Consider the following 23,185-nt stretch of genomic DNA (forward strand, 5'->3'; position numbering starts at 1 on the left):
CAGAGATCCAATGGAATGCAACCATCCTCTGATATCATTGTTGGAAAAATGCCCGGGAAGGCCACCACCTTCCCAGTGGCGTAGCGTGGGTTGTCAGCACCCGGGGCAAGGCAAGTAATTTGCGCCCCCTAACCCATGGGTTTGCGCCCCCTAACCCATGGATTTGTGCCCCCTAACCCTAACCCCCAGATGTTGCGCCCGGTGCGGCCAGGCCCCCCTGTACCCCCCACGCTACGCCACTGCACCTTCCCAAGACACCAAGGCGTCTCTCCGGTGGTCACCCTCTGGCTATAAATCTTCCTCAGTCCAGAGAGACCGGTGATAAGCGACCCCTCCCTCCTGAGAGGAGCACACTCGTCTTCTGGCATCTCATTGCAGAAGAAAGAGACAATGGTAGTTCTAAAACTACTTTATTTCACAGTCTATATACAGAGAATCCACCAGCATGTCTGCTCTCTCTCAGCAGCAGAACAGAAACAACATCTCACACAGAAGTGAATGTAACTTCTCTCACAGTACCCAACAATACTGAGACTTCCTGTCTCACGCTCTCAGACACTCACATGATATAAACAACCATAGTGCTACTTGCTGAGCAGCTGGTGAGATAAAAATCCTAACACTGTGTTCCCAGAATTGGGCAGAATCACCCTGTGCCACCCTGGGAGCCACCCAGCCCAAATCCACCACCAAAGCAATTTGGAGGCAGGGTTAAGGGGTTTAAAAGCTGTATTTTAACACTGTAAGCATATGTTCTCCAATGTGATTCCTCTTGATCTTTGTCATGGCTAAAATGGCCGCTGTTTATTTAATGCTTAAAAAAGCAGGGTCAGCATGAGTCAGCACCGGGTTGTATATATAGAGTGAGAAATGTTAGTTGGAGTTGGTTGGTTGGTTAGTGAAAGCTGGTAGTGTTGATGTGTGTACAGTTGGTCAGTCGCATTTGCAGAAAGACTTTTAAGAATAGAAGCAGAAAGTACTCTGCAAGGATACTCTTCTCGTGGACTCTTTTATGCCAACAAGGGTCCGAGGACCAGGTTGAGGCGACAAAGGGATGTAAGAACCTTTGTTGCTGTTTTTTACAAACACTGACAATCTTGTGGAAGTTAGCTTTCAAGTATAACACACTTAGGATTGTAGCCTCATTTTCATTTTCCAGTTTAGGATTCAGTTATGATTTGTACACGGAAAGTACACTTCCTTCAAGAAATCACAAGGGACTTCTGGAACTAGCAGGTCTACGAAATACGAATGCATTTGTGTGTCTCTGGGGCATCCACTGAGGGCTCATTTTAGTTCATTTAGAAATGGAATTCTATGTATTTTTACAAAAATTCTTTGTAAGCCTTTTGTTCTTCAGGCATCCTGAGTTAGCTTTAGTACAGCCTCCTTAGTTCAATGGGCACCAAGGGCTCCAGGTTGGGAAAGGATACTCTAAAATGTTTCCACAGTGCACTCAGCTCAAATGCAGAGCCCACAAGTTGTATTCCATGAACACTTACCCAGAGCAGACCCAGCAGAATTAATATTATTGGTTAATTGATATTATTAATTAATTAATATTATTATTAATTAAAGGTAAAGGTACCCCTGCCCATACGGGCCAGTCGTGACTGACTCTGGGGTTGCGTGCTCATCTCGCTTAAGAGGCCGGGAGCCAGCGCTGTCCGAAGACACTTCCAGGTCACATGGCCAGCATGACGAAGCTGCTCTGGTGAGCCAGCACCAGCGCAGCGCACGGAAATGCCGTTTACCTTCCCGCTATAAAGCGGTACCTATTTATCTACTTGCACTTAGGGGTGCTTTCGAACTGCTAGGTGGGCAGGAGCTGGGACCGAATGACAGGAGCCCTCCCCGCCGCAGGGATTCGAACCGCCGACCATACGATCGCCAAGTCCTAGGCACTGAGGTTTTACCCACAGCGCCACCCGCATCCATAATTTTAATTACTTAATTAATGACTGGACAGATGATCATGCAAAGAACATCAGCTGTGCAACACAGTTTAAACACCTGCTGAAAAGGCTTATGCAGACAATTAAGAACACATCTTTCCACAATAGTTGCCTGATTTCTAGTTTTAACATTTTTAATACTTTTTTATTGTATGATTTTATATATAATCTTTGTAAACTGCTCTGGTTTTTCATTTTGTTTTTAACTGTCGAATGGTATATAAATATTTTTTAGAAATAAATAAAAGAAATTGGTTTTGACGACAGCTTATTCAGACGATAAACAATTTAAAAAGATGTACCTTCATGAAAGTATATTCTGAAAGCATGTATGGAGGTCCTGGGCAGCCCAGATGACAGCCTCACTGGTGTGGTCCAAAGGAAAGCAGAGCCATACATTTGGCACCAGCTTGGCTGCAGGAGTTGCCAGAGATAGGAGTACAAGGTGCCATCCAACCATCTTAGGGTCTCCACTCTGGATTTGTGTAGGTTCTATTCCTTAGCCTTAGAGGAAGGCAACCTTGGCAAATCCGCACCGTGTTCAGCTCCTGCCCGGAAACCAATGTCCCCACTGTGGAAGGACATGTGGATCCAGAATTGGCCTCCACAGTCACTTACGGACTCATTGTTAAAACCGTGTTTATGGAAGACAATCTTACTCAGCGATGAGTGATCACCAAAGAAGAAAGAAGATGATTCCTTAGCCTTTTCTTCTGAAGATATTCCACAAGGCAGTGGAGGTTTAGCGTCAGAGTTCTTTCTCCTAGGTGGGCTACCTTCCCTGGTTGACAAGTCCCATCTGCCTCTCACTTCCCTCTACAGCATCTGCAGAAACTGCCTTCAGGACCATTGGACCCACTCTTGGTTTTATTCGCTCAATCCGCCAGAGTTTGCCTTTGCATGCTGGGGAAGTCCCTAACTCACTGAGAACTTGAGACTCATCAGCTCCCTCACCTGTGAGGAGAACCTGAGCTTACAGGGTTAAACAGCTCAGAGTGTGCGTCCTGCCTACTGTGGGGCGGAGAGGCTCTGCGTCACTTCTGAGAGTCTCAGTCCTTTGTTCTATTCTTCTTTCATTTTCATGTGGAGCAGACGTGTTTCACGATGCTCCGTACTGTGCTAGATAATGGATAGTTCTGCTGTAAATAAACTGCTTTTACTTTTTAGTACCTCTGTGTGTTTTTGTCCATGGAGTTTTCTTGGGAGGGATACTGGAGTGGCTTGCCGGTTCCTGCTCCAGGTGGATCATGTTTGGTCAAAACTCTCCACTATGACCTGTCCATCTTGGGTGGCCCTGCACGGCATAGCTCATAGTTTCTCTGAGTTATTCAAGCCCCTTCGCCACGGCAAGGCAGTGATCCATGAAGGGGTGACAGCAGTCACGAAATTAAAAGACACCTGCTCCTTGGGAGAAAGGCGATGGCAATCCTAGACAGCATCTTAAAAAGCAGAGACATCACCTTACCAACAAAGGTCCGTATAGTTAAAGCCATGGTTTTCCCAGTAGTGATGTATGGAAGTGAGAGCTGGACCATCAAGAAGGCTGATCGCCGAAGAATTGATGCTTTTGAATTATGGTGCTGGAGGAGACTCTTGAGAGTCCCATGGACTGCAAGAAGATCAAACCTCTCCATTCTTAAGGAAATCAGCCCTGAGTGTTCACTGGAAGGACAGATTGTGAAGCTGAGGCTCCAAGACTTTGGCCACCTCAGGAGAAGAGAAGACTCCCTGGAGAAGACCCTGATGCTGGGAAAGATGGAGGGCACAAGGAGAAGGGGACGACAGAGGACAAGATGGTTGGACAGTGTTCTCGAAGCTACAAACATGAGTCTGACCAAACTGCGGGAGGCAGTGGAAGATAGGAGTGCCTGGCGTGCTCTGGTCCATGGGGTCACGAAGAGTCGGACACGACTAAACGACTAAACAACAACACCTCTGTGTGAGACTCTGTTTATGCACACTGAAGCACAGAAGCTGATTTCTCTGAACGATGCCAGACTCTGCTATTGCTCGGAGCTTTGGAAGGCAGACTGCGATGCAGAGGCCTAGCGCAGCTTTGGAAGCGGGCCGGATGCCAGCGTTATCTGGGCAAGAAATCACTCAACAGTTGTGCCATCCAGTCAAAGCCGTTTCCAGAGGTGTGGCTGCTGACAGCTTCTAGGAGCTTCTAGGAGCTACAGGTGAGAGCATGTGTGTTCCCCACCAAAGGTACTACCCCTCCCCTCACACCTCATACACCTTAAGGGTATAGATGCAATTATTTGGGACTATGGGGCTGTGCTGCAGAGACTGAAATGGAGTGAAGGAAGACTATCAGGGCCTGACCAAGATGTCTTTAGGTGACCCCACATTTAAACTCTTCCCTGGTCTCCTTGCTGGCCCTAGTAGGACCAACTTGGCCAGTTAGCCCTGGTATCATTTGATATTTACTGGCTGGGTTTTTTTTTTCTCTCCCCAAAATTACGCCTGAATTTATGTTGCATTTTATGCTGTTTTTAAGTTGCATTTTAATCAATGTTTTAAATTTGCTGTTAGCCGCCCTGAGCCTGGTTTTTAAACCAGGAAGGGCAGGGTATAAATAAAAATTTATTATTTTTATTATCTATATTCACCAGCCAGGGACCGCTCTTTAGTGCTCGGTCAGAGGAAATGTCAATTTAGGTTCACTGCAGATTGCCGTTCACTCTGGTTGAGCTTTAAGGAGTGGATTTTGATAGGGAAAGCTACAGAGCACTGGCTGTGCCTGGAAGGAACAGAGGAAAGGTAAGTGTGGATAAGCCCTGACTCTGAAACCTGGCAAGACTGAGGCTCTGTGAGCAGGTGCTTCCTGAAAGTAGGTGGTCCAGATAATTGCTCCATTGCCTTCTTTGCATGGTGTTGTACTACCCTTGAAATAGCAGGTTCATAGTCTAGAGGTGCTCCTTGATCCATCTTCCTTGCTAAATGCACAGGTTACATTTATTATTATTATTATTATTATTATTATACCCTGCCCATCTGACTGGGTTGCCCCAGCCACTCTGGACAGCTTCCAACATATATAGCACAATAAAACATTACAGATTAAAAAACTTCCCTATACAGGACTGCCTTCAGATGTCTTCTAAAGGTTACACAGTGGTACGCTTCAGGTTACAGATTCCGCTAACCCAGAAATATTACCTCGGGTTAAGAACTTTGCTTCAGGATGAGAACAGAAATTGTGCAGCAGCGGCACAGTAGCAGCAGGAGGACCCATTAGCTAAAGTGGTGCTTCAGGTTAAGAACAGACCTCCAGAAGGAATTAAGTTCTTAACCCGAGGTACCACTGTATAGTTACTCATCTCCTTGACATCTGAAGGCAGGGCATTCCACAGGGCGGGCACCACTACCGAGAAGACCCTTGGAGTTGGACCTCAGTGTCCAGGCTGAACAATGTGGGTGGATATGCTCCTTCAGTGGCTAAGAGTGCTTTTTACCAGCTGGACCAGGACAGCCTGACCACTGTAATGGGGTGGGGGGAGCTGGCTGAAGAAGGGGTGGGTGGGTTTGTTTTGTTGTTCTGTGTCCTGTTTAAGACACACCCAATCAGGCTGCAATCCTACACACTTATCAGGAACAAAATTAAAATTTCCTTCTAGTAGCACCTTAGTGACCAACTAAGTTTGTTATTGGTATGAGCTTTCCTGTGCATGCACACTCCTGGTGTATCTGAAGAAGTATGCATGCGCACAAAAGCTCATACCAATAACAAACTTAGTTGGTCTCTCTGGTGCTACTGGAAGGAAGTTTTTTATTTTGTTTCAACTACGGCAGACCAACACGGCTGCCTACCTGTATCTAGACATATCAGGAAGTAAACCTACTTATTGGGGCCTGTCCAACTCTGCAATACTATGATTATAAGTAGACTTGTGTAAGAACATTCAGTTACTGTGGGATAAAATCACTCCTGCACACATAATCTTATGCAGTGGTGGCACACAAATGAGGGTGGTGAGGGTGGCAATTACAAATTAGAAGCACATCCTTAATGCGGCTGGTCTCCAAGTGAGTTTACATGGGATTAAACCTTCACCCTGTTAGGAATTGTATTTAGCACTTGGGCTCAGTTAAGTAACAGAGTTTCAACCCTAGATGGCAGAATCAACCTAGCCTGTAGAATTCCCTTTAAAACCGTTTACATGTGGTGAAAGAGCATATAGTAACTAACAGCACCATCCAAAACATAATCCAAAATGGACAGATTTGCCTATTTCTACTCATGTTGATAGTGGGGCATGGGCTGTGTCTGTGTGTGTGTGTGTGTGTGTAAGATGCAGCACTCCCCCTCTTTGCTGGCCTTGACGTGGACTCCACTGAGGCAGAAGCCCAGCTTCCATCCATGCGAGTAGTAAGCAATCACTGACAGCCCTCCGTCATACTTGTCATTATGTGATTGAAAAACAAAATGCAATGTAATGTTTCACCCTGAAGAAACAAAAGGAGACACACATTCTGTTCAAACTTGTCAGCAGGCAGAAGTTGATAGCAACCCATTCTCTCATAGATCCAGCAATTAAACTGGAGATAATTTATTCCACCTGAACAAATCCCCTGTGGGACAATTTTACAGTCGTACCTTGGTTCTTGAATGCCTTGGTACTCGTATATTTTGACTCCTGAATGCCGCAAACCTGGAAGTACGTGTTCTGGTTTGCGAACATTTTTCGGAAGCCAAACATCCAACGCGGCTTCCGCTTGAGTGCAGGAATCTCCTGCAGCCAATCGGAAGCCGCGCCTTGGTTTCAGGAGTCAAACAGACTACTGGAACAGATTAAGTTCAAGAACCAAGGTACCACTGTAATTACGTTCTTCAGTAAATGGGGGGGGGGGGACAGCAGAGGTTGATGCATGTAAGTCCAAGTGCTATAGCATACAACAGGATAAGAGTTCTGTGCTGAGGAAAGCTCTGAATTGCAGCATTCAAGTTGTCGCTGTTATTTATTACAATCTTTTACCTGCCCTTCACCCTGAGTTCCAAGGTTGGGTTAGAACAATTAAAACTCAGTATTAAGGTTAAAATGCAATATTAAACAAGGTTGTGGTTGTTGTGGTTGTGGTTGTTGTTGTTGTTGTTGTTGTTGTTGTTCACCCCACCCATCTGGCTGGGTTTCCCCAGAAAAACAACTTTACGTTATAAAAGTAAGGTGGGTTCTAAAAATATACGCATCTCACGTATCAAAAACTAGGGTAAAGAGGTGGGAGGGAGTTCTACAACTTAGGGGCCGCTACAAAACATGCCTTTCCTGGGCTGCCACCACCCCAAGCTTCTGAGGGCAGTGGAACAACCCATTTTTGTGGTTAGTAAACCCAGTTTTGTACTTTGTATACACCAGGTGGCAGCTTGCCTTCTTCAATATTCATCGAGTAAATTATTTGCTCCTTCTTGCTACTCCTGCTATTTTCAAAAGGACTATTTCCAGAAGGAAATAGAAAATTGTGAAGAAGATTTTATGTGTAGGCTAGTACAGGACACCTGTGGTGACCTCATTACGGCCAGCTTGATCCGTTATTTAGTTTCTTATCTGATCCATAGGAGCAGGCCAGGTCATCCGTAACATCAACAGCTTTTCCATCAACAGGAAATGAACAAGTTTAAAGCCACAGTGGCTATGAGTTGTACAGGGACATAAATGATTAGAACTGGTGATGTAGCTGTAATTGCACATCAGGCTGCTAGGTGGCCACAATAGAGATGTGTTCTGGAGATCTTCCAGAGAAGAACATCCGCTTACTCAGGGGGTGGTTAGCAGAGACAAAAGCAGAGTTAAGTTTCAGGAATGGTCTTGGCCTGATGTGGGCAAAAGGAAAACCCCTCTGGGTCTGTTTGCAGCTACAAGCAAGGGAAGGGAAAGTCCCTGGTGGGCAGTGATATAAGCTAAAGGAAAATAGTTGCATTTTGCAAGCAGTTTGGCAAGCAGGCGGGGAGGGGGGGCAAAGCTACCAATGGGTGCTACCAACTTGGGATCCAACATGACAGCCAATAAGAAAGCAGGAGATTGGCTGCTGCACCTATGAGAGAAGCAAGCGATCCTCTTGGAGTGTGTAATGCTGGGAACCTATCCACCGTTGGCTCAGGTTGTACATACATGAAAATAAACCATCTATCATAAAGACACCACAGTTTCTATTGTGTCTCGTTGTCCCGAAAGGGAACACAGACTCTGATAAGTGTGCCTGTAACCCTCAGAATCTTGTAGCGCTCACAGAGACTGGGGTGGCATATAACAGCTCATTCTTTATCAAATAATACACTCACAGCTCAGAACACAGATCTGACCAAATAGTTTATTCAGCTAACCCCTTGCCGTCTCTAAAACACACAGGAGAACTGCAAGAAATCAGTCCCAGATACTTGTGCACAAGCAATGAATGAGGAACAATGAATATTTGCTAGGCTGGCATCAGAGATTGGAGAAGCTCAACTGAGCAAGCCAAGAAAGAATGTGAGGATGGCGGGAAATGATTAAAGGAAGAGATTGCAGTAGTTGATCAGCCCCCCTAATTGTTTATGTGGCTGCAGCGGGGAACAGCGCAGAGTTTGTAGGGGCGAGGACGGACCGTCAGCCCTATTATAGGCTTCCTATGGACTCCTCTCACTCCTTTTGGCAGCTGGAACCTGAATGCTCTCAGCAGGCTGGTGAAAAAGATGAAGAGCTCAATCTTTGCCAGTTGCTCCCCTGGACACACCCGAGCACCTGCAGGAAAAAAAAAAAAGAGGAAAGCAGGAACTGAATTATCTGCTATTCCACCTATACCCCAGAGTATTTACCCAGGGCACCAATTTGCTTTGACTCTGAGAAAAGAATCTGGGTCAAGATCTCATTCAGTCTATGAAAGCATCCTGCAGCAACTCCTCTTTCTACGATTCCCAAGTCCCCCATGCCTCCCTTTCAACTTTGGGGTGTGGGGATGTCTCTGAGAAAGAGGGCTTTATTCCAGGGCCTGCCAAGACCTGGCTCAGCATGAGATCAGGACTGGTCACTTATTTTATTTCAGTAATGTGTTTATTTACATCTCCCTTTTAAGTATTGTTATGGGTTTGCGGGAGGCCAGATCTCCCCAAATTCCTGAGTCTAGTAAAAGTTGCTTTAGTTGCTTCCTCAAACGAAATACCTCTAAGCGGCTTACAAAAGACAATCTAAAGTGTTCATTAAAAATACCAGTAAAAGCAAACACGGAAAACAAGGTTCATAATGAAGGCAATATAAAGAATCAAACCAGTAATTTAAAAAGAATTATATGTACTAAAATTACATGTTTAAACTGTATGCTAAAATCTCTATCATTAGCTAGTAGTGCTAATAGTAGTATTTAAAAATTACCATTGTTTTTACGAATGATACTAGTTATTACTAATAATAATACCGTATTTTTCGCCCTATAGGACGAACTTTTTCCCCTCCAAAAATGAAGGGGAAATGTGTGTGCGTCCTATGGGGTGAATGCAGGCTTTCGCTGAAGCCTGGAGAGCGAGAGGGGTCCGTGCGCACCGACCCCTCTCGCTCTCCAGGCTTCACGCAGCTCTCCGCAAGCCGCGGGAGCCGACGCTGGGCTCCTGCGGCTTGTGGAGAGTTGCCTGCATGCTGAAGCCTGCGCACGCTGAGCTCAGCGTGTCCAGGCTTCGCGGACCTCTCAGCAAGCGACGGGAGCCGGCGCTGGGCTCCCACGGCTTGCAGAGAGCTGCCTGTTTGGGGGCTGGGGTCGGGGGAAGCTCGGGCTTTCCCCGCCCCAGCCCCGCGCCTGGGGGGCAAATAATTTTTTCCCCATTTATTTCCCTCCAAAAAAACTAGGTGCGCCTTATGGGGCAGTGCATCCTATAGGGCGAAAAATACGGTACAGTGGTGCCTCGCAAGACGAAATTAATCCGTTCCGCGAGCCTCTTCGTCTAGCGGTTTTTTCATCTTGCGAAGCAACCCTATTAGTGGCTTAGGGGATTAGCGCTATTAGCGGTTTAGCGGCTATTAAAGGCTTAGCGAATTAGCGGCTAAAAGGCTATTAGCGGCTATTAAAGGCTTAGCGGATTAGCAGCTAAAAGGCTATTAGCGGCTTAGCGGCTTAGAAAAAGGGGGGGGGAGCGGGAAAAAATTGGAACACTTGCAAGACGTTTTCATCTTGCAAAGCAAGCCCATAGGGAAAATCGTCTTGCGAAGCAGCTCAAAAACGGAAAACCCTTTCGTCTAGCGGGTTTTCCGTCTTGCGAGGCATTCGTCTTGCGCGGCACCTCTGTACTTATTATAATTATTTTTATTGGGTTGTATCCAATGCTAGTCTTTAGGGCGCATGTGTGCTTCTATTCTGCCATGATGCACCAATGAAAATGGTGGGAGAGAACTGTTTGTTGGAACAGCACCCCAAATTTTGCGGCTCTATTTTCCGTGCTAACAGAGCTGATAACAGGTTGCTTTCTGGAAACAAATTGAAACGAGCGCTAAACTTCCACTAGATTCCGCTACATCTCCAGAAGTGGCATTTGTGTTGTGTGGAAGATCACACAAAATGTGAAAATCATCTGGTAAGAAAACATCAAGAAAATGGAATAAAGTGTTGTCTGAATGCGACAGTTGGGGCTGCTTGCACATACCTGCACCAAATGGCAGAAATGCTTCTCTGTCCACAAACTGCCCGTCCTCGTCCAAAAAATGGTTTGGGTTGAATTCTTTAGGTGTTGCCCATTCCTCAGGATCAAGAAGAACAGAGCGGAGATCTGCAGCAATCACAGCCCCCTGCAGGGAAAGAAGACTTGTCTCAAGAGTCATCTAAACAGAACATTGCACTTTTGCCCTTCAGTTCCCCCATTTTCCACCCGCATCGCTCAGTGAGGTCCACCTCCGAGGGCCTTCTGGCAGTTCCCTCACTGCAAGAAGTGAGGTTACAGGGAACCAGGCAGAGGGCCTTCTCGGTGGTGGCACCTGCCCTGTGGCACACGCTCCCACCAGATGTCAAGCAAATAAACAACTATCTGACTTTTAGAAGACATCTGAAGGCAACCCTGTTTAGGGAAGTTTTTAATGCTGTTGTTGTTGTTGTTGTTGTTGTTGTTATTATTATTATTATTATTATTATTATTATTATTATTATTATTTATTATATCCACTAATCTTTACATACAAGCGTCATTCTGCTGGAACTGAAGAATTGCATTTTCTTTCTTTAAAAATTATGAATTTTCAGCACTCAGTCTTGAGTGCTGATGGAAGGATGCAAATTGTGAAGAAGCTCCGCAGAAGCGATCCTGTGCATTTCTGGGGCACTCCCACCAGTGTGCCTGTACAGATGCTATCTCCCCTGTCATCTCATCCCTCTTCCTCCCAGGAAGCAGGAGCAACTCTGCTGCTGAGAGGCAAGGTGTGCAGCTGCACCTCTCCTCACCAACCGCTCCTGCTGCGGATTACAACTCCCAACAGCCCCTGCCAACATAGATCAAAGATGGGGGTCACAGGTAATGTGAGTTGTGGTCCACGTCTGGAGGACACAGCGCAAGATGTCCCTGCATGAACTCCCCTCCTCTTTTTGGAAATGGAAGGAGCTAAGCTATAGTTACTTTCTTCAGAATTTGCACTACAAGGGAACCTGCCTCTCTTGTGATCTTGTGACCTTCCACCTGAGCTATAGAAATGCAGCTGTTACAATCATCTATACCTTTGGAATGTGAAAACCGTGCAAGTTCACGTCCTTCACGGTTTGCCTTGGAACTCCAAATAATAAGATATATCTTGAACGCTGGATCTCGTGAATCACAGCATTGGTGTAGGGCAGCTTCTTCCGATCTTGATAGCGGATTGAGTGAGATGAACCGAAAACATCTTCCATCTCCTGGTAGACTTTCTCTGAGGAAAATGGTGGAGAATTAAGCTTTGTTTCGGATGAAACATCTCAAGTGAAACAGGTTGATCAATCATTAAGGGGTATTTGTTCCACCTAGTATTCCACCTAGACCTGCTGGGGGGGGGGGGCTGAATAATGATTTTCAGAGGGATAGCCTCTGGCAGCAAGATCTGCACGGATCTTCCAGAGATCTGGAGCATGGTGCCGTCAGTATGCTGGTGACACACAGCTCTGTATCTCCATTCCATCTGAATCAAGAGAGGCTTTGAAGGTGTTTTCCTGGAAGTAGTGATGGGCTGGATGGGGGCCAACCTGAGAGGAATTCAGGTCCAAGATCAAGAGGTCAAAATGGCCTCTTGCTGCCATTGCACAGTTCCCTCTCACCTTGAATATCTGGATGTGTCGCCATGAGGAGCAGTGCCCATTGCAGAGAGGTAGCAGTTGTCTCTGTTCCAGCAATAAAGAGGTCAAAAATACACTGAGCCAGGTTGTCCTCATTGTAGGTAGAGTAGGGGTCATCCTTGTTCTGTTGTAAGCAATAGCAGAGGTTAGATTCAGTTCACAGTGACTCACAGGCCCCGGTCAGCTAAGCTAAGACCAGCGGATCTTACACCAGTATAAGCCCTGGAAAATGGGCATTCCATATAATATACAAGTATTAATAAAAATTGCAGGCAGTGAAGTGCCTCTTTAAATGAGGGGGTGCCTTTCCTGAGATTATGCCTGCTGTGACACAGATGTGCTAAATCAGAAAAGTATACTTTTTGCTTCAAAACTATTGTTTTTTGCATTTACAGTGGTGCCTCGCAAGAAGAAATTAATCCATTCCACGAGTTTCTTCGTCTTGCGGTTTTTTCGTCTTGCGAAGCGCGGCTATTAGCGGCTTAGCGGCTATTAATGGTTTAGCGACTTAGCGGCTTTAAGAAAAAGGAAACAAACTCGCAAGAACTCGCAAGACGTTTCGTCTTGCTAAGCAAGCCCATAGGGAAATTCGTCTGGCGGAACGACTCAAAAAATGCAAAACCCTTTCGTCTAGCGAGTTTTTCGTCTTGCGAGGCATTCGTCTTGAGGGGCACCACTGTACGTACGTAAATTTTATTGATTAATCAACATAAGTGCATACAGTTAATCAACTAAGACTTACCTCCATCAGTTTCCAGATGACCTGCTCCTTGAGCATTCATCCTGATTTGTTTGTGAGGAGGTTAGATGCTGTTGCATCGAAGCAATTGTTACCCCGCACTTCCAAATGCAATTCCCTGTCACTTTCCTTATCTTGGGGGGGGGGGAGTAGATCATTGTTCAAAACCTCCAACAATCCTCTATAATCGTGCACCCTAAATTTGCTTGTATGCAATTGAATCCCATCCAAAAAAAACAACAATGACAGTCTGGAAGGAAAACCCCATTCTTATTGTGGGAATCTAGTCCAACCCCCTGCAATGTAGGAATCTCAACGAGATCATTCATGGCAGGTGGCCTTCCAGTCTCTGCACATAGGTAGGCTTTGGTACTCCCTCCCATGAGAGAGAGCAATTGCTACTAACCTAGATGGCTTTAAAAGAGCACTATGAACAGCTGCTAAGGGACATGGGTGGCGCTGTGGGTTAAACCACAGAGCCTAGGACTTGCCAATCAGAAGGTCGGCGGTTCAAATCCCCGTGATGGGGTGAGCTCCTGTTGCTCGGTCCCTGCTTCTGCCAACCTAGCAGCTCGAAAGCACTCAAAGGGCAAGTTTATAAATAGGTACCGCTCCGGCGGGAAGGTAAACGGCGTTTCTGTGCACTGCTCTGGTTCGCCAGAAGCAGCTTAGTCATGACCTGGAAGCTGTACGCCGGCTCCCTCGGCCAATAAAGCGAGATGAGCGCTGCAACTTCAGAGTCGGTCATGACTGGACCTAACAGTCAGGGGCCCCTTTACCTTTTTATGAATAGCTGCTAGCCAGGATGTCTATGCTGTGCCTCCATGGTCGGAGGCAGCAACGCTTCTGAATCCTAGTTGCTGGAAATCGCAGGAGGGGAGAGTTTCTCTTGTGGTCGGATCCTGCTTGCTAGTTTCCCACAGCCATCCTGTTGGCCACTGTGAAAGCAGGATGTTGGACTAGAGAAGCCATTGGCCTGATCCAGCAGCTCTTATTATGTTCCTATACCAGGCTTCCTCAACCTTGGCCCTCCAGATGTTTTTGGCCTACAACTCCCATGATCCCTAGCTAGCAGGAATTGTAGGTCAGGGATGATGATGATGATTATTATTATTGTTATTATTATTATGTTATTATTGTTATTAATACCTCGCCCTCCCCAGCCAGAGCCAGGCTCAGGGCGGATAACACCAGTAGAATTACAGTAAAATCATAATAGGGGGAAAAAACAATTTAAAATACAGGTTAAAATGCAATTTAAAATGCAGCCTCATTTTAAAAGGATCCCATAGATCAAAACCGTAAGGGGAGGGAAACATAAGGGTCAGACTGAGTCCAAACCAAAGGCCAGGCAGAACAGCTCTGTCTTGCAGGCCCTGCGGAAAGATGTCAAGTCCCACAGGGCCCTAGTCTCTTGTGACAGAGCGTTCCACCAAGTCAGGGCCAGTACTGAAAAGACCCTGGCCCTAGTTGAGACCAACCTAACCACCTTGCGACTTGGGACCTCCAAAATGTTCTCATTTGTGGACCTTAAGGTCCTCTGCGGGGCACACCAGGAGAGGCGGTCCCATGTGGGTCCTCGGCCGCTTAGGGCTTTAAAGGTCAAAACCAGCTCCTTAAACCTGACCCTGTACTCCACCGGGAGTCAGTGCAGTTGGTAAAGCACCGGGTGAATGTGACCCCACGACAAGGACCCCGTAAGGAGCCTCCCCGCGGCATTCTGCTCCCGCTGGAGTTTCAGGGTCAGCTTCAAGGGAAGCCCCGTGCAGAGCAAGTTACAATAATCAAGCCTGGAGTGACCGTCGCATGGATCACTGTGGCCAGATCAGGACGAGAAAGGTAAGGTAAGGTAAGGATGATGGGAATTGTAGTCTCAAAACATCTGGAGGGTCGAGGTTGAGGAAGCCTGTCCTAGACTGTCAAGGATATGAAAAGATCTACTTTCCCCAACCATTTCACTGCACGGCGGCTGACTAATAAGGGCAGGGGGGATTCCCAGTGGTCCCGCAGATGTTACTGTTCGATCGTAACAGAGAATGCAACGATTCCTTGAAGAAGAAGCATTCACCCACAAAGCAGTTCCTTACCCTCTCCATCTGAGATAGATAGAAATCAATGAAGTCTATTGGTTCATGCACGGTCTGGTCTTCCTTGTGCTTTGCTATCTCGTCCTTCGCAAATGAAAAGACCATCTCCATGGAGGACAATGCAGTCTTGTGAGGCCCTGGGAGAAATTTCATGACAGACGGGAGAATTTCGTAGAGCTACAAGGAAAGAAAAGGCACATCCTATCAGCAACACAACCCACAAGTCAACTCCAACCTCATGCTTTGGCTTGTTCTTTAGGGCTAGAAATTTCACCCTGAATGTCTGAAGGGTGAGATGGAGGAGAAATTCAGTATTGTTCACATTTATAAGGTTACAGGGGTAACCCATGTGGTGTTGCCCAGATGATTTAGACTACAGCTCCCATCATTCCTGATCATTGGCCATGCTGCCTGGGGCCGATGGGAGTGGTATTCCACAGCATCTGGATTTGACATTGCTGGCTATCCCAGTTTGAACTGATGTCTACTGTAGGCAACCGCAGTTCACGGGCCTCCCGTCTCATGCTCTCCTCCACCCGCCCACCACCAAGCCTAAGCTTCAACCTACTCACGCCATGAAAGAAGCTGGCTCCAAACTGTAAGCTAATCCGAATGGCTTCCATCAGCCTCAGGAATTCTTTATCTTCAACAGAAAATCGGTATCCAAAGGACACAGCACATATCACGTTGCAGACTGAATTGATGATGTGTAAGGATGGGTCAAATGGCTGCCCTGCAGATGAAATCTTAATGAGATCCAATGCTCATATATACCCGTATTTTTCACTCTATAACACGCACCCGACCATAACACGCACGTAGTTTTTAGAGGAGGAAAATCCGTAGGCATGCCACCCGTAGGCATTCCTTCCATAGCACGCACAGACATTTCCCCTTACTTTCTAGGAGGAAAAAAGTGAGTGTTATGGTGCAAAAAATACTGTGTGTGTGTATATATATATATATATATATATATATATATATACACACACACACACACACACATATCTACATATACACACATACATACATACATACATACATACACACATACACAAACAAACTTATTATTCTTTTGCTATGCAAAAGGAGAAATTGTGATTGGTTAATCAGTCTTTCTTGCTCCTTATCTCCATTGTTATTCCAATATATGTTCTTGTTTGTTTGTTTGTTTGTTTGTTTGTCTGTTTCCAAATTGGAATCAATTAGGCATCCATTTTACAGAAGAATGGGACAGAAGAATGAGGAGATAACTGGGCTTAGTGAGCTGGTAGGGTCTGTGGCACAGAGAAGTCCAGAATCAGAGGCAGAAGCTGAAGCAGGAGAGTGGGAAGAAAGAGGCCAAGAGACAGAGATGAGTCAGGCTGGTGAAGAGTCACTGGTGTCTGCCCCTTCCCCCTGCTCTCCCAGAACCAGAAGAGGCATGAAAAGGGCAGAGGAGAGATTGGCTGCATGTAGGCATAGTCTCCGATTGCTTGGGGGAAAACCCTGGAAAGGAGGGGACTTAGGCAGCAGTGGGAACGCAGGGACCTTCAGTCTCAGGAACTGCTCCATGCAGACAAGATCTGCCGGGGATGGGTGGCTGTGCTCATTAAACCTGACACTCCGTCAAGTCCATGCAGATCATGTTTTTGCTAATAAAGAGCTAACTCCAAATTGCACTGTGTGATTTACTGCCAGTTCACTCCACACACACAGATACACACACACACACACTCCAGTGCATTTCTTGCTTTCTCAACAATTTGCTCTTCAGGATCAGGGAACTCTCCTTAATGGTGAGTGATGGAGCACGACCAGGTTGCAGCAGCAGGGAGAATCTGCAGAATCTGGGGATGAGAGCACCAAGCTCAAGTACAAGCGCCTTTCTGCTCATACAAGTCACTCCTGGATCCAGCCGAAAGTTCATTGTATGCATCACTCTAATTAGTTGCTGTCAACTGCAAATTATTGCCAGAGCTTGAGAATATATTGTATAGTGACCCAAGCCGAACCCTGTTCATTAATTTCAACTTCCTTTCATTATAAACTAAATTAACACTCAATTAAACATTTTGAATTTACTGTGCTAATTGTAGCCTTCCCTGGCCATTGTCATTATAAACCATTAAGAAAGTTCCTTAGTTTAAAAAAGAGTTTAACACACTTTGCCTACTTAATAAAATCAGGGTGAGACAATTGCACAATTCACAGACAATGTAATGGTCTCAAACAACAGCAAGTCCTGTCACCTCTGCAATCCATCATCTCCCATGATTTTTTTTTTTTTTTACACCAGCAGGATGCAAACTAGGCACTGACTCTTTGCACTGCGGCTGCTAAATATTTGTATTCCCAAGCAATCCCTACCCATTTTACAGGATGCCAGTGGACTCTTCTCCCTCAGCTTCCAAAACTGAACCACTCTTCTGCTCAAAATAAAAAAATTCCTTCCAGTAGCACCTTAAAGACCAACTAAGTTAGTTCTTGGTATGAGCTTTCGTGTGCATGCACACTTCTTCAGATACACTGAAACAGAAGTTGCCAGATCCTTCTATATAGTGAGAAGGTGGGGAGGGGTATTACTCAGAAGGGTGGTGGGAATGGGAGACTGGCAGATAGCTGAGATGAGCCTGTTGACGACTCTTAACGACTGCAATAGGTCTTACAGGAAAAGGCAAGGGGTGAGACGGTGAAAAATGGCTTAGTCATGTATAATGAGATAAGAATCCAATGTCTTTGTTCAGTCCACTCTTCTGCTGTGAGTCCCAGGAAGTTGCCCCAACCCGCAGATTGTCTCAGGCAGAGGTGGATAACAAACCAGCCTGAGTTAGCCTCATTTTCTTCTATCACATACCCTTTGCACGTGCAAAGATCTCCACAAGCTCAATGGCCTCCTCTTCTATTTGGTGCTCCATGCCTTTCTTCCCCAGCCCCAGCTTCCGCATAGTAACCACGCTGAACCGTCTCTGCTGCTTCCAGGTGTGACCGTTTGAAAGTACAATACCTAAAACCATCACAGACCAGTGAGAAATCATTGCTTACAAAATTCATATAAAAGCTATTACATCAGCAGCCTAGAAGACACCAGTGTAGTCCATGCCTAGGCATTAAAGAACCTAAGAACAGGAAAACTGGTTCAGAATCAATTTTTTTGTTGTGGAGTGTTATATCTCTGATGTGGGACACCAGTGAATGTTTCAGAAAATGCATATGAGAAACAAGACCTTCATCATCCCTCCCTCTATTACCAAACTCAAGCACTGAGTACCAACAGGATTGGAGCCAAAATGAGGCTAACAGCAGGGAGGTATCAGCATGCCCAGTGGGGTCCTAAGGTTTGCAGAATACCTGGGGCCATCAAGATTCAGAGAAAATTAGTGCATGTGAAAACTACTGGTAAAAGAATTCTTTACATTAGTTTTACTGGTTACAATGCTAGTACTTCTAGCTTCTTCTTTTTTTACACTGCAGTACCAGTTCCATTATGGAACTGCGGCTCTTTAATCAATATGTACAGACTGGGAGTGAGTCACTGCCCCAAAACTTTGCAGGTACAAACAACACTGAAAGAAGAGCTTCTTTGTGGCCACTCCAAAAGCATCAAGAGTGCAAACCATCATTGAATGCACAAAGAAAGGATGTTTAGAGGGGCCCAAGCTGCTCCCTTTCCCATCAGTGCATGTCCTGTTACTTCCTGCTGAAATCCTGTAATTTTCCCTTCTGCAAATGTTCCGGGTTGTCCAGCTTTGATTGGATAATGCAGCAACACTGGGAAAGCAGAACAACTAATAAAGCGGTGTGGATTGTCCAGTATAAATCCACCACTACTCTTGCATCAATGACATGTTGCAGAAGAAGACGCCCATGGGGAAAAGGTACATCCCATATGGAAGGGTCCTTTGTTTCCTTCACATGAGAAAAGGCTAAGAGAAAACCTCCTACTCAAACCAAGACCTTACCCCTATTTTTTGCTGCACTTTTAAGGAAAGGAGTTTCTGGGCGGTCAGCAAAATCATCCGAATGGTTGATTAGGGCTTCCTTAACTGCTTTGTAGCTGGACAGTATGACTGCAGGTATAGGCCCAATCCATACCGTGCAAATGTTCCCATATTGCTTTGCCAACTGCCATTCAGATAAAAAAAGAGAGAGAAGAGATTAGTTATATTCAGGATATTTTGGAAGTGTCAAGTACTGGCTCGTAGGGGCATTTTGATTTGACTCATCCCTCAGGAAACGTTGGAGCCATAAGGTGTGTGAGAGAGATGAATGCTGCAGCCCAGGGAAGTCTTAGAACTTATAACGTAAGGCCACCCAGCTGGATGTTACTGGGAATGGACAGAACATGATCTACTATGCCGGCTGCAGGTTGTGTTTCTTTTGAATCTTTTGTGGTTTCAGTTTTGCAGTGTAAGCCGTCTGGGCTGGGCAAGTGTCACTCGCAATTCAGGGCTCTAGCCAGTCAGCCAGGACCACTATCAGGGTGCTTCATACCATTCCACCTCCTAACTGGTTTTCCACCTCCTCCCACCAGCAGGCTGTGTCCCAAAAAAACTTCACAGCCCTCAATGTGGCATTTTGGGGTGTGTCCTCCACACAGCCTAATGCATTTTCTAAAGGGTTTTGGGGGCACTTCTGCAAACCCAAGGATTTCCTTGAGCCGCAGAACCACTGTCCGGTTCATGGGTGGTGCCATTTCTGGATATATAAGAAGCCATACTTGGGGGGGGGGGGATGTGCTGCAGGGTTAGCTGAAGCTTTTGAAGAAATAACAACAACAACAACAACAACAACAACAACAACAACAACAACAATAACAATAATAATAATAATAATAACAGCTTCCAACCGAACAACAACAACAACAACAATAATAATAATAATAACAGCTTCCAACCGAATATTAAAAACAATACAGCATCAGACTTTAAAAACTTCCCTAAACAGGACCGCCTTCTTCTGAAAAGTAAAATAGTTGTTTATTGCCTTGACATCTGGTGGGAGGGCGTTCCACAGGGTGGGTGCCACTACCGAGAAGGCCCTCTGCCTGGTTCCCTGTAACCTCACTTCTCACAGTGAGGGAACTGCCAGAAGGCCCTTGGATCTGGACCTCAATGTCCGGGCTGGATAATGGGGGTGGAGACGCTCCTTCAGGGATACAGGGCTATTTAGGGCTTTAAAGGTCAGCACCAACACTTTGAAATGCACTTGGAAACGTACTGGGAGCCAATGAAGATCTTTCAGGAAAGGTGTTATATGGTCTCGGTGGCCACTACCAGTCACCAGTCTAGCTGCAGTCTCACGTAAAGCACATTGTGGTTGTCACTCCTTGAGGACAGAACACTATAGATCTCTGCCTTGAGACAGTAGCTTTCTAAGAAGGTGACATATCAAATTAAGATGATAAAAGGTATTTCTGCAGTTAGCACATGGCCTTAAATAACCTTTTTGTACCTGCTCAGACAGGCTTCCCTTCAACCACAAGAATCTCACCTACTCCCAAAGAGTCAGGTCTCTCTCTCAAAAGCAAGAGGTTAGTATTTGTTCCACTGAGGTCTCTTTATTTGTTTCCACATCCATCGATGGGTAGAATATCACAAACTTTTATATGAGATAATGAATATGGCCATTCACCCAGTTATTTCACAATCGGTTAATTTTTATTAAAAAAGAAAAATAATTTTCATTGGCAATGTGACCAAGCAGAAGAGAATTCTTGACTAATTGGCTGGAATTACTGGAAAAAAACCTGAAAAACTAATTGGATTGAGAACTGCGTAACTAAATTTCTGATAGGATACACACTAACCTTTAATATGATCAGTAGTTTTTTTGGAGAGATGACCAAAAATATATTGTTTCAAGGATTTCTTCTGCACATAAATTCTTAAAAGACCCATAGATCAAGCGTTCCCAGATATAATCCATGGCCACCAAGAGTCCACAAGCTGCATTAATATGCTCCACAGCATGTCTGTGGATTTGAATATTCATTTTGATTTCTTATTGTATTTGTATTCCTTCTTTTATTTCTTACACTGTGCATTTTTTTGCATTACAATTTTAATCTTATGGAATTACATTAAAATTCAATATGTAAGAAATAAAAGAAGCAACAATAAGAAAAACAATTTAAATAATGCAGCACATTGCAATTGCCACAGCAGGCAGAAAAATCTGCCAAGACGCTCAAGCCGTAGATTTCACAGGTGAATCATTATCTACAGTTCTCAAATAAAGGAAATAATTTGCAATGCCTTTTTGCTCTTCCTGTTTTTCAGCTGAAGAAGTATTTTGAAAGAAGTACCTTCATGAAAGTATCCAGGGAGAGCATGACCCCAAACCGCCACATGCCTCCGACGATGGGAAGTCGAAGGGGTCCAGGAGGGTAGCGCTTGCGGGACCAGGGCAGTTTCATCAAGCGCAGAATCTTACGCGGAACCAAAGTAATCAGAGATTCCGATGCTCGCCCCATGGTCCGGTCTTCCTTTATTCCAGGCAGAGCCGGGTGAGAGGAATCCCCTTTTTCTGAGGGCATTTTGCGTTCATCAGAGACATCGCCACCTCTCTCATTTTCCCGGCTAGCACCTATTTATGTACTCCACTTTTGAAAGACAAACTGGACTCATCTGACTCTCTAACTAACTAGCATTTATTATAATTATCTATTTATAGCACACCCTCATGACTGTAACTGTTATCAAGATGGCTAATTGTTTTATCCCCATTATATTATAGTCTGGGTTTCCACTGCAGTGAATCAAATGTTTCTGTCCTGTGACAGCCTTTGGGTCTAGGTTTTGTTTTCTAGTGATTCTTGCTAGCCTCCTTTCCTCTACTGTTCTGTTACGGATTCTGTTACGTCAATAGTTATTTTTATAGTATTTGTTCATTTTATACGAATTTTGTTTTCGCTTCTCTTCTTGTAAACAGAAAACTGGGATACCAGGGTTGTATTTAACTAACCCTTAAGTAGGGTGAGCTGCTTGTCCCATATTAAACCTAGGTCTTGCATTTTTTGTTATTATTATTGTTGTTGTTTCTGCAACATTTATTGTATTAACTTCAATATAAAGAACCAAAACAATTCCTGGGGTTTTCCTCCTCCTGTCTACTTCCCTGTCTCCAATAGTTCTATAGCTCAGGCAAGTTTATCCCAGCATAAACATGCTGTCACAAAGATGAGCAAATTATCCATTTCATTTTCTCATTTTTCCATTCTTCAGTTCAGTCCCCCAGATTTCCGCCTCTGTTCTTTCTTGAAAAAAATTAAACCCTCATGAAAATTCACCAGCACTTTCCTGCAAATTTCTCCCAATATACCACACCTTTGTAATTTTGCATGCAATTTTGCACACGCTGTTAGTTAGTTAGTTAGTTAGTTAGTTACTTTGACTAACATATGCATGCTTATGCATGCTTCACCCTAGCATATGCATCTTTCTGAAACATCCTCATCCCTTATCGCAACATATATATTGTTTAACATGTATCCAGTTTTGCCATTTGATTAACCAAGGAAAGGGACCCTATGAATTTCCTGTTTTGGATCACATGCAGCTTTTGCTGATTTTGGAATTGCTGGTATATACCCACACACTTTACTCAGCCACTGAGCTACGACTCAAGTATTTGCCTGAGTTTTCTTCCAACTCTGAGCCACCTACAGTTTAGCTGCAAGTAACAGACTAACGATATTATCTTTATAGCTAAACTGTCCTGTTTCCATCCACTGTTGAGCAATACGAAACAGGGGTTCAGCAGCATGTCATGATCCTTTAAGTGCTGTGTTGTTATTTCATTTTGCCTGCTAACTTCCTATTTCCAAAACATTTTAATGGGGCCATAAGAGCCCTGCTGGCAGGACCACAGCTAGGGGTTGGCCAGGTGGGCATTTGGGCGCTCACTCCAACTTGCTTCTCTCATGCACAACTAAACATGGTAGGTACTTAGGAGGTTGAGGCCACCCTCCCCTTCATAGCTGGCTGATTGATGCTCCAGGATAGCCAATAGTGGAGCAGCAGCCTAATGAGTGTGTTTTGTTTTGTTTTGTTTTGTTTTGTTTTGTTTTGTTTTGTTTTGTTTTGTTTTGTTGGTTACCTTCCTATTTTTGCATGCTTACTACAGTGGTACCCTGCAAGACGAATGCCTCGCAAGACGGGAAACCCGCAAGA

The 23,185-nt window shown here is 45.0% G+C and overlaps 1 protein-coding gene and 1 long non-coding RNA gene across 3 annotated transcripts in view; one reads left to right on the top strand and one right to left on the bottom strand.

The window, feature by feature from the left end:
• The window catches only part of LOC310707470, a 48,597-nt gene that overhangs the window by 9,372 nt on the left and 16,040 nt on the right, over positions 1-23,185 (top strand). The window contains exons 2-3 of one of the 2 annotated variants that reach the window (XR_014526477.1): positions 3,429-4,135; positions 8,303-8,373. This is a non-coding gene — a long non-coding RNA (uncharacterized lncRNA). Of the gene's footprint in view, positions 1-2,433; positions 4,136-8,302; positions 8,374-23,185 lie in introns of those variants that run through there. The other variant, XR_014526478.1, reaches the window with a different exon arrangement.
• LOC310707268 (cytochrome P450 2J2-like) lies at positions 8,382-21,660 on the bottom strand. The gene is made up of 9 exons (XM_083504262.1): positions 21,319-21,660; positions 18,974-19,136; positions 17,869-18,018; positions 15,605-15,765; positions 15,033-15,209; positions 12,189-12,330; positions 11,619-11,806; positions 10,561-10,702; positions 8,382-8,674 (listed from the first exon to the last, which is right to left on the bottom strand). Exons 1-9 carry the CDS (start codon positions 21,547-21,549, stop codon positions 8,478-8,480), a joined length of 1,551 nt encoding a protein of 516 aa, XP_083360388.1. The 5' UTR covers positions 21,550-21,660; the 3' UTR covers positions 8,382-8,477.

The sequence above is a fragment of the Podarcis liolepis genome (genome assembly GCF_965112155.1).
Source record: "Podarcis liolepis genome assembly, chromosome: 5".
In the NCBI taxonomy this organism is placed as follows: domain Eukaryota; kingdom Metazoa; phylum Chordata; class Lepidosauria; order Squamata; family Lacertidae; genus Podarcis; species Podarcis liolepis.